The sequence below is a fragment of the Octopus bimaculoides genome, chromosome 1 (assembly GCF_046866305.1).
Source record: "Octopus bimaculoides isolate indiv1 chromosome 1, ASM4686630v1, whole genome shotgun sequence".
NCBI lineage: Eukaryota > Metazoa > Mollusca > Cephalopoda > Octopoda > Octopodidae > Octopus > Octopus bimaculoides.
In genome coordinates, this window is record NC_142928.1 from 133,615,701 (window position 1) to 133,627,485 (window position 11,785).

The window sequence follows — 11,785 nt, forward strand, 5'->3', positions numbered from 1 at the left end:
CAAAAAAAAAAACCCTGAGGACGTGGTACATGTAAAGTATTAGCAGATGCTCAGGGAAGGAAAGAAAGATGGTTTTACATTTCGAGCAAAGCTCTTCTTCAGAAACAAAAGACAGAAGAATGTCCAAGAGAAAAGGAAGACGGAGGAAAAAGCAAAATCGCCAACAATTCACATGTGGTTACACTTTGAAGAGTCAAAATTATATGCACTCTTGTTTTTGCAATGTATTTACACAAAAGCAGGGGATGAACAAGTACGTCGTTTTTCTATATAGTCTCCTTCCTTTTTGATGCACTTGGTCCAGTAGTCCACAAGCTTGTGTATTCCCTCCAAAAAAGGTTTTTAGTTTGTTGTGCAACCATTTATGCACCACTTCCTTCACATCTTCATCCATAGGAAATCAATGACCTTGTAAACCATCTTTGAGTGATCCAAAGATATGATAGGTGGAAGGGGCAAGATCTGGGCTGTAGGGAGGGTGTTCCAGCACCTCAAAACCTAATTGGTTAATGGTTTCGACAGTTTGGGTGGCTGTGTGTGGGCATGCATTGTCATGCTACAACAAAACTTCCTTCAATAATAGGCTTCATCGTTTAGTGCAAACTGCTGGCTTCAATCTGTTGGCCAGCAAAGCACTGTATCTTGCACTCTTGATCATATACCCCTTCCGACCAGAGAAATTGGATCACTGCTCTTTGTTCTTCTTTGGTGAATATTGCTAGTGGAGCAGCCATGCTAACACTTTAAAGCCAAAAAGAAAAATGGTGCGATCAGGCTTAACTTCAATCATGTGACCACAATAGTACCAACTATAAGCATGCATGCGCGGAAGGCGGTGTGACAATAATAAAGATATGTTAAGGTGGAAGTGCAGATAATTTTTGACTTGCCCTCGTATATCTATGTGTGTGTGTCTTTGAGTCTGTGTTTGTCTCCCCACCGCCACTTGACAATCAGTATCGGTGTGTTTGCATCTCCGTAACCTGGCCGGTTTGGCAAAAGACACTGATAGAATAAGTACCAGGCTCAAAGAATAAGTATTTTGGGTCGATTCATTCGACTAAAAATTCAAGGTGGTATCCCAGCATGGTCACAGTCCAATGACTGAAACAAGTAAAAGATAAAAGTTATATATATATATATATATATATATATATATTCAAGGTGGGCCAAAAAGTCATGCACAAAATGAGTTCAATACAGCCTGGAATTGTCAGACATGCTTCAATTTATCTAAAATTGAATAAGATAATGATGAATACACATGTACTTGTTGATAATGAACAAGATGATTAATAATAATAATGATGATGATAATAATAACAACAACAACAACAACAACAACAATAACAATAATAATAATAATTAGAACATTAATAAAATGAAATGCCAAATCTTTTGGTGCTTAACTTTTGGCCCACCCGGTATATATAATCATAATTTTTTTGATGGCCTTTGGCCAGGCCTTGTGTATTGTGTGTGTGTTGTTTAAGTTACTGTAAATGTCTGTCAGTATAATTTTTACTTTTTATATATGTTTTTTTAAACAGTGTTTCTATAAAGTGAAAATACATATAACTCTACAGAACAAGAAATCAATCCATCTTGATGTACCTGGACCCTATGTACTATCTCCCAATGATGAAAAGGTAAGTTACAACATTCACTTATACTATTCAGTAACACACTAACCTTTATTTGAAGTTCCCATTGGAATGTAGCAAGTGTACATCTCAGAATCTATATTTTATTTTTGGTCAGTAAGGACATCAAAACTACTCAACCAGAGATTGCTGTGTGTGTCACTTACATACAATCATCATCATCATCATCATCATAGTTTAACGTCCACTTTCCATGCTAGCATGGGTTGGACGATTTGACTGAGGACTGGTGAAACCGGATGGCAACACCAGCCTCCAATCTGATTTGGCAGAGTTTCTACAGCTGGATGCCCTTCCTAACGCCAACCACTCAGAGAGTGTAATGGGTGCTTTTACGTGTCACCCGCACGAAGGCCAGTCAGGCGGTACTGGCAATGGCCACGCTCAAAATGGTGTATTTTATGTGCCACCTGCACAAGAGTCAGTCCAGGGGAACTGGCAACGATCTCACTCGAAAATCCTACGAAGGCCAGTCAGGCGGTACTGGCAACGACCACGATGTTGATGACAATAATGTCTTCATTTCTCACAACACTTTTAATCATTAATGACTGTCTTAGTCTTTCTTAACCTTCTTTATGCTGGGATCATCCACATACAACTTAGATATTTCAAACTAGATTTGCTAGATACTTTATAAAAATGTCCTCCACAGAAGAATTAGACGACCAAGTCTTCTTTTAACAACATCAAGACACAATTTAATGTACATATTAAGGAAACGGACCTGAACAACACACTATCTAGTCATGAACAACATACAACAAAAATCTTCAAAGTTACTATAAACACAAAGTCTTACAATCTTTGACAATTTTTCATGATAATCTTAGATATATAAAAAATTATGCTCCACAAAAAACTAGGTTTCCTCTTTGAATTAGGAAGTACATCAGCTTTGAACTCTACAAAATTCAAATATCACTCATATTGGAATACAGCTCAGCACCATTCGAGTGTGGTCAATGCCAATGCTGCCTGACTGGTCCCATGCCAGTGGCACATAAAAAGCACCAATCGATCGTGGTCGTTGCCAGTGCCACCTGACTGGTTCCTATGCCAGTGGCATGTAAAAAGCACCATTCAAGCGCGGTTGATGCCAGTACTGCCTGACTGGCTCTCATGCTGGTGGCACGTAAAAAGCATCCACTACACTCTCAATTTTTTATTTATTTATTTTTTGCAGTCGTAAACTTTGCCAGATCAGATTTGAGCCTGGTGCAGCCTTCTGGCTTGCCAGCCCTCAGTCAAACCGTCAAACCCATGCCAGCATGGAAAGCTGACGTTAAACGATGATGATGATGACATCTGACTGAATCTATAGCTGATTGCTATAGATTCACTCACTACCATGTTCAATCCCTAACTAACAGAGAGACACTGTTTCTTTTGTGTGTTTCTTCTACTGTTACTACAACTTTTTGATCTTCTGAAGTAGCTAGTTCTATACTCCTCCTACCTAAATATACTTAAGTTGGCAGCAAATTGGTTGCACTGTTAGAGCACAAGTTCAAGACAAAACATAACATCTGTTCCTATTCTCTGCGCTCTAAATTCAAATTCTTCCAAAGTGGGCCTTGTCTTTCATTCTCCCTGGATCAGTAAAATAAAATCCAGTTTAGGACAGTAAATTGGCAAAATTGTTAGAGTGTAGGACTGAATAGATTGTATATAGGTTCAAAATCAATGGTCCCTCTATGACCAGCTATAACTTTTTAACTTCCTTAAATATTATACACCTTCTCTTAACTTACAACTGAGTTCTGTTCTGACTGACATGTTGTAAATCAATCTGATTGTATTTCAGATTTATATTTTTCAATACTATTTTCATTCAAATGCAACTGATGCTTGAAAGCGACTGAGTGAGAGATAGAGGCAGGCAGTAGATGCTTGGGTCTGAGGGGAGGGGCTGCATTGCCAGATGCTGTCGTAGTTATTGTACATGCAGCTGCCTTATGTTCAAAAATCGATTTTTTATTTATTTATTTTTTGCAGTCGTAAGTTGCATAGATTGTAAGTCGAGAAGGTGTATATATAAAGTCATACAAAATAAAATGAAAGCTCCTAGAATAGACTGGGCCATAACTCAATAGAAGCAGATGGTGCAAACTTTGCTTGGCTGAGAAGGCAAGGATCCTAAAAAATTCACTCAATCTGGGTACCTTTTTAAATTCAGAAAGAGAAACTTTTAGTCAGTGCCCTTATGGTAGAAAATCCATTCTGGAAATGTGGGCTCCCCTGCTTGCTGACTAGTGAATGGAAAACGTACATAAACTGAGCCTTTTCGGGCACTGCTGGAATCATTCAAAGGGTGGTAACTCCATATTTTCCAGAATGGTTTTATTGTTTTGAAAAAAATTTTTGTGGTTTCAAGTGGGTTTTTTTTTGCACCATCAAGCTGACCAAGATTGTATTTTTACCTCCACAAGCAAGTCACCTATATTGCTAAGTGCAATAATAGACATGAAACCGATGGTAACTTTCTCACTGGCCATAACCAATGACTACATAAAATATATGTGCATGCATATGTGTGTGTTGTGTATTTTTGTGTCTATGTTTGTACCCCATCATTGCTTGTCAACCAGTGTTTGCTTGTTTATGTCCTTGTAACTTAGTGATTTAGCTAGGAGAGATTGATAGAATAAGTACCATGCTGAGAAAATAAAATAAGCTCTGGGTTGATTTGTACAGCTAAAACCCTTTAAGGCAGTGCCCCAGCATGGTAATGGTCTGATGAATGAAACAAATAAAGGACAAAAGATTAAATCTTTTGTCTTTGACCACCATTGATAGGGACAAACTGTAAACTTTTGGATATCTAGTTCGAGGCACTATATCTTAAAAGCAAGACCTGAACCATTAACTGACATTAATATTTATTATTTTGTTTTATATTTTTTTTATTAAGGCCTTTCATTTTCAAGTGCATAATTTAAGTGCCAAAATTTAAGACCAATATTAAGTAAACTTGATAAAACATTTAATTTTCCCTAAAAGTGAAATGGGTGTATCCAGTGGGTTACTTTTACATACAATAACAGTCCTAGGTATGACCTTAACCTGCATCTGTCAATGGGTCCCTGGCTTGTAAGTTCCAAGGTTTTGAAGCATGTGGAACCACTTCTTAAGTATTATTGCTCCCAGGTCTGCTCTGACCTAGAGTAGTACCACATGTTAGGATCCCAGCTATGGATTAATTAGCATGTCATGGAATTACCTTTGGAAGAAGGACCCTCACATATGGGCAAGTGAGAGGCCTTTCAGCTCTTTAACTGCTCATTGAAAAAAAGATAATTCTATAATTAATCCTGCATCCAGATAACTATTCTTTTCTTTTTTTATTTTCTAGTGGTGTAATCAGATATGTCCAGATTGGATGAACAAAGGAAAAACAACGTTACCAAATGTCTCTCTTGGAGATAATTTTAGGGTTTCTAGAAGACTCTTATGTAAGATTTAACTATTTACTTGGTAATTGCTTAACTGCACCTCCATGCATGTTCACACATTACATTCACCACCTCCACCTTCTTTCACCTGTTACTTGCCCTCACTCTTTGTGACAGCATCTGCTCTCTCTTCCCCACCTATGACCCACTGTCTGTATCCTCTCATGCCCACCTATTTGTACCTTGAGAATTTGTTCTGGCATTCAATCACTACCTTCTTTTATCTCCTTCTCAACTACTCCCTCCCATCTCTATATATAACAGGGAGTAGCCATGTATCTCCTCTATAGCAAGACACCTGTGCTTGCCCTTCTATCTTACTTTAGACTTTCAACATCTGGCATATAACCACCTTCTCCACTCAATTACTCCCCATTTAGTTGTGGGATCTTAGCTTTTGCTCTCCTTAATCTTCTGTTTTTCTGCAAGTTACTTGGCAACCTCTCTAGTGCCAGTAGTATGAAAAAAATCAAGCACGCAGTACACTCTGTAAAATGGTGAACATTACAAAGAGCATTCAGCTGTAGAAACCATGCCAAAGCTAACATTGAAGCCTGATATGGCATTACAACTCTGTGGATCATGTGAAACTATTTAACTCATGCCAGTATAGAAAGCTAGGTGTCTCAAAAAGTGCATCCGGTGCATTCTGTAAAGTGGCTGGCATTAGGGTGGGGTATTCAACCATAGAAACCATGCTAAAGCAGATACTGGTGCATGATGTAATCCTCAGACTGTCAAATCATCCAACTCATGTCAGCATGGAAGATGGACTAAAAAAAGTGATGATGATATATATATATATAACATGGGCTTTGTAAAAGAATAGATAAAAGTGCTTAGAAGTGACCTATTAAACTTGTTGGAGATTAGCATTCTAGTGCTGTTTATACTGTAGATGGGTTTGTGTTAGAAAGTATTGTACCTTACCCAAAGTGAAGGAACAAATGAAAATAACATGGTATACAGAAGACTTTGGTTTGGCTGAGGACAACTTATCTGATGCCAATGGCATTGTGAAGTGAATCCAGTGTACGTATGTTATAAAGCAGTTTGTATTAGAAAGGGCATCTAGTTAGATTAAAAGGGATGAATGAAGACAATATGAGGTAGAGAGTACTTTTTGGTGTGACATAGACAACATCTATCATATTCATGACATGATGAAATGCACCCACTCCACTTTGTAAAGTGGTTGGTGATAGAAAGTCATCCAGCCATAAAACTATATGTAATAAATAAATAAATTACGTACCAATTTTGCTGATTTTTCTGTAATGTGTGTCAGATTTTGAAGGAACATAAGTTGTGAGATGCTATTAAACTTGTCTAACTCAGACTAGCATTTACCCAGTTGTATATGACATTTAGGTTCTGTTGGAGTGCATAAATATTATCCTTTGTCTTGATCTCTGGCATCACTTTAGTTTTGACTGCATAGTTGCTGAATATATTTTTGTCTATGTTTGACAACACTACAAAGAACAAGAAGAGACTCAGAATTGTACTTCATTCATTACTGTACTCTATTTATTAGTGCAGACTTTCTTGATTGAATTTTGTTGGATGCCAACATTTAACTTCAGTCTTTCAGAAAATCATAGATCCGAATGTGCAATGTTTCTATTATGCTAAAATTTTTCAGCTGGTGAGATAAGATTCTATGGTTGTCAAAGGCTTCGGTGAAGTCAAAGAATATTGGAGACATCTCATGATGTAGATAACATACTGTTCAGAATTTAGATGTGTTTGTTGTAGAAGTAGTGTCAGACAGTTTCTTCTTGGACAAAAACCAAGTTTGGAATTATCAAAAATCTTTTGTTGATATAAATAGTTTCTTATTCTTCTGCATATGATATTCTCAAGAATTTTTGAAAGGTGAGATGTGCCACAGATCTGTAATTGTTTGTCTGTGTTCTTGTTTCCTTTATAAATCAGTACTGTTATAATAGCCTCCTACCACATTTCTCATAGTTGTCTAGCATCATGGTACTAATATGACTGGCTTTGCAAGATTTTAGAAATAGAGCTGACAGTCAACCTGGTTTGGAAACTGAGTTTATATCAAGACAGCTTATTAAATTGATTACATTCAGTTAACTTTATATCTGTTAAGTTATTGACCGATGGAATATATCAGTATGTTCAATATACTGCTCTTTCTCTGCCTGAGAAAAGATGCTTGCAGTCTAAGCATATGGCAAATTCAAAAACAGTCATCCATACACATACCATTTGGACATTGAACCAGACTGGTTTTTGATTTTAAGATGGGAAGGTCATATGCAGAGTGGTAACACAAAATTTAAAGTAATGATGGTGTGCAGTCTCAGTTTTAAATGTGGTTATTATATCCTTTTATCCTTTCCAGGTTGATAAAAATAAAGTATTGTTGGTGGAGCAGGGGTTGATACATTCCTTCAAATAGTATGGCTTTGTGCCAGTCTTAGAAATTAGTAAAATTATGTTTAATTCAGATGACTAAATTTGTAATATTTTTGTTTGATTTCAGATGAAGAATATTTTGGACTTCCAGGATTTTTACCATTGTGACATTATCACCCATATTTTCATGCAAACCCTTTATGATACTCCAAGAAAACAGTTTTTTGTAACTGACTCCATTTAATGACAAGATCTATTTATATATTTATACATAGATATTTAAAAATTGTTTTCTTTGCTTACACAGGCATTTCACTTTGTTAACATGCAACAGAGTTACAATGTCAAATCACTTTCAGATGGATCTCACATGATTCACATATATTCTTTATGTTCTATCATGAAATGTAGCATACATTCCTATTATATAAATAAATAATTCCATTTGTTGTTGAATCCCAGGTCAGCTTTGAGTGAGCAGACCTAGAGTGAAAAATATTCCAGCTCTGATTATCCAGTCTTTCTTTCAAATATATACATTAACTAAGTCATTCATAAATTATGCCCTCTTCTATTCGTTTAATGCTGACATATTTATATTCTAATTAGTCTCCGTTGTTGTTTCTCTAATGAGATCATATATAAATGTTAAATATATCTCATAAGTTGTAAGGGAATTTTTAAGGGTCAGTTGCTATCACAAAGTTTTATGACATAAAATGGATGAGTGGCAATTTTTTTTCAAATTAAACCATTGGTTTATTGAACTTGGAGTCAAATTTCTCTCAAATCACACCTTACCATCCTAAAAATATAAAGATTGCAACATGCAGTCTTAGATAAAGTATGTTTGAAGAAAAAAAGGGATGCTTTTGATCATAAGTCTGCTGGATCAGTACTGGCCTGGAACTAATCAACAGTAATAACAATTTCACGAGTAACATTCCCAGAAAATCTCATGCATATTTCCAACAGAAATACTCTTTGTTCATAATAATGATTAAACAAGAATGTGTTATCTCTGATGCTTGGGTTAGCAAAACCATTACCAGTTTCTTTAAAAGCAGGGATGACATAGCAAAGATAAGACAATCATAGACTTTTATAAAAGAGTTTTAAAAAGTAATAGTTGTAGAGAGAAAGTAATTGCTAAAGTAGATGATATAGCAGATTGTTTCTATAGGGACAGGATGTCACAGATGTCCTTTTTCTAGTGAATTTTAAGAAAAAAACTACTTAGCAAAGAACAGTTTGCATATGCTGTAAAATGCATGGTACATGCCTATTTGACAATATGAGGAAGCTACGTATGGACAAGTAGTTTTAAGGATGTCTTGAAGTTATAATCAAAACCCTCACATTACCCAGCCACAACAACAACAAGTATAAATTATGATGATGATATTACTCTCTTCACAGACACCATCTTAGATGCTACCTTCCTTCTGCATGACTTTGAAAAAGTGGTAGCAGATATTAGTAGATAGGTCAATACCTCAATATTTCTGCTACTATCAGGAGGGATAAATAGGCACAATCACACAATACCTTGTAAAATTTGTAGACTCCTTTGTACACAGGAAATAACATCACATCAACAGCTAAACGGGTAAAAAAAAAAATGTCTTCTGAAAGCATGGGCTATTTTTGATTTTAGTGTATATATATATTAACTCTCATGTATTGCTTTAATTTTGTTTAAAATCTCATCTTCTAATGTTTACTTTCATTTTATGATAGCTATAAGATACAACTGTTTTCTGATTGGGTAAACATGACCGAACTTTAAACGTCTGTAATATTTTTCTATAATTTTTCTGCAATAAATGAATCACAAACTCAAGTTCAACATGAAAAACTACATCAATATACCAAATTTGAAAATTTTCACTTAATTTTAGAATTTCAAAACCTGTGACAGCAACAGAAAAGATCTCTCTCTCTCTCTGTTTGTCTATCTCTTTCATTTTCTCATGGTAAACTTTCACATTCTCTATAAAAGTATATCACTCATGGTGTGTGTGTGTGTGTGTGTGTGTGTGTGTGCGTGTGTGTGTTTGTGTGTGCATGTGTGTGTATCTATGTGTGTGTTTGTAAGGAAGTTTATTAATGCAACAGAGTAATTTTAAAAAGTATGTAAAAGATAATTTATTTTAACAGTATACGTTTGTGTAAGTAAATATGTTTTTTCTTACACACACACACACACACACACACACACACACACACAGACTTGCTATGTGTGGGGTGGTGGATTAAAAATTTTAATTACAAAATTTGTTGTTACTTAAATCCCAACAATGGACCATCACATCATCGTTGTTTTATAGGGAGAAAAATATTTTTAAAAATCAGTATATGTCAATAACAAAGAGATAAGAAAGGTACCCGGTGGTTGTGGAATATGCTGGAAACAACAGTTAAATCTCCTTTAAATCACACACCTACATGTCTGAAAATTATTTTGAAATTATAAATGGAAGCAAATTGCAGATTCAAACTGTTTATATTTTAAAACTGATTTTTAAAAATTTTGAAAAAAACTGAAAATTTAGGATTGGGGGGGGGGGGGGGGCTGCAGGTTTAATGAAAAAAAAAAAAAAATATTTCAGTATTGTTTTTAAATTGCATTTCATTTTCTATTTGAAAATAAAGGAAGTGGGGATTGTAATAGTGGTCACTGATTTCCAAAACTTCTCTTTTTTTGTAATCTTCAAGTTTTTTCTCATCATTTTAAGTATACAGTATACAGTGCAAAAAAAAAAAACATTGGCCAAAATCGGTACTGAGTGGGAGAGGGGGATTTGAAAAATTCATAAATTTTCAAAATTTTTTCTTTACTGAAAAGGCGTCTCTTACTATTTTTAAGTGTGTAGCACAAAGAAAAAAAAATTGGACAAAATCAGTCCAGATGTGGAGATAGGGGATTCATAAATTTTCAAAATTTTTTTCATAAAAAGCTTTCCCCACTATCATTTGCAAGGGTAACTTGAAAAAAGAATTTGAAAAATCCATGTCAAAATGGGAAAAATCGAACTTATGTGGTTGTGAGTCTGCCAAAGTAATCTATTGTGAAAATTACCCAACAATGACAGGATACTCAACTAGTCTTCAATATGTTTAAGTATTTTCTGAGATCCCTATAAATTCTTGGTCCTGAATATGATGTACATTTTTGTAGGCTTTGTCTTCTGAGATTATATTTTGTCAGACTTTATGAAGAAAAGCAATTCTTCTAATTACTGTAATTATCAAACATTTTTTTAAAAATAAAATCTGGAGTCCAAACAATCTAATGGTGGTTTATCAAGAATAATCATTTAGTAAACAAGTCTTCCTCTAACGGGCAGTTATTACAAGGGAGATAATTATTTCTTCCTAATTAGAAATTAGATTGTGAAATTAAGGAATTACAAGGAAAAAGTTTCGGAGAATCCACATCTTTTACTTATTTCAGTCATTCGATTGTGGGCATGCTGGGGCACCACTTTGAAGAATTTTAGTTGAAGTCATCAACCCCGGTACTTTTTTTTTTGTTAAAAGCCTGGTACTTATTCTATCAGTCACTTTTGCCAAACTGCTAAGTTATGGGGACATAAACGCACTAACACCAGTTGTCAAGTGGTGGTGAGGAACAAATACATACACAATGACACACACACAGACTCACGGATATATATATATATATATATATATATATATACAGTGCCCCTGGACTGGCTCTTGTGCGGGTGGCACATAAAATACACCATTTTGAGCGTGGCCGTTGCCAGTATCGCATGACTGGCCTTCGTGCCAGTGACACGTAAAAGCACCTACTACACTCTCGGAGTGGTTGGTGTTAGGAAGGGCATCCAGCTGTAGAAACTCTGCCAAATCAGATTGGAGCCTGGTGTAGCCATCTGGTTTCACCATTCTTCAGTCAAATCGTCCAACCCATGCTAGCATGGAAAGCAGACGTTAAACGATGTGTGTGTGTGTGTAAATGGATTAGTGTGTTTGTAGTGAAGATTGTTATTTGTGTCTTCTGAGTCAACAAATGCAATGTAACTGACAGATGTGAGTGTACATTGAAGTTAGTAAGTGTAGGGATAAGATGTAAAAGGTCACCATATGTAGTGTACAAATGTAAGGTTATAACCTCTGAGGTACCAACCGTATCATGCAGCTATAAAGTTATTTGATGTAGAAATAGCACTTCTTGTTCCATGTCAGGTGGTTAGATGTAGATAGTCAAACATAAGATGAAAAAATGTAACAGCAACATCAAAGAGAAAAGAA

At 35.5% G+C, this 11,785-nt stretch overlaps 1 protein-coding gene across 4 annotated transcripts in view; it reads left to right on the top strand.

Annotated features, from left to right (window-relative positions):
• LOC106881505 (uncharacterized) overlaps positions 1-9,347 on the top strand; it is a 50,530-nt gene extending 41,183 nt beyond the window's left edge. For all 4 annotated transcript variants that reach the window (XM_089358765.1, XM_089358752.1, XM_089358747.1 and 1 more), the window contains 3 exons: positions 1,551-1,649; positions 5,020-5,119; positions 7,632-9,347. In XM_089358765.1, the coding sequence (XP_089214891.1) occupies positions 1,551-1,649; positions 5,020-5,119; positions 7,632-7,672 (240 nt within the window). In that variant the 3' untranslated portion in view covers positions 7,673-9,347. The remainder of the gene's footprint in view (positions 1-1,550; positions 1,650-5,019; positions 5,120-7,631) is intronic.
• The last annotated feature ends 2,438 nt before the right edge of the window (positions 9,348-11,785 follow it).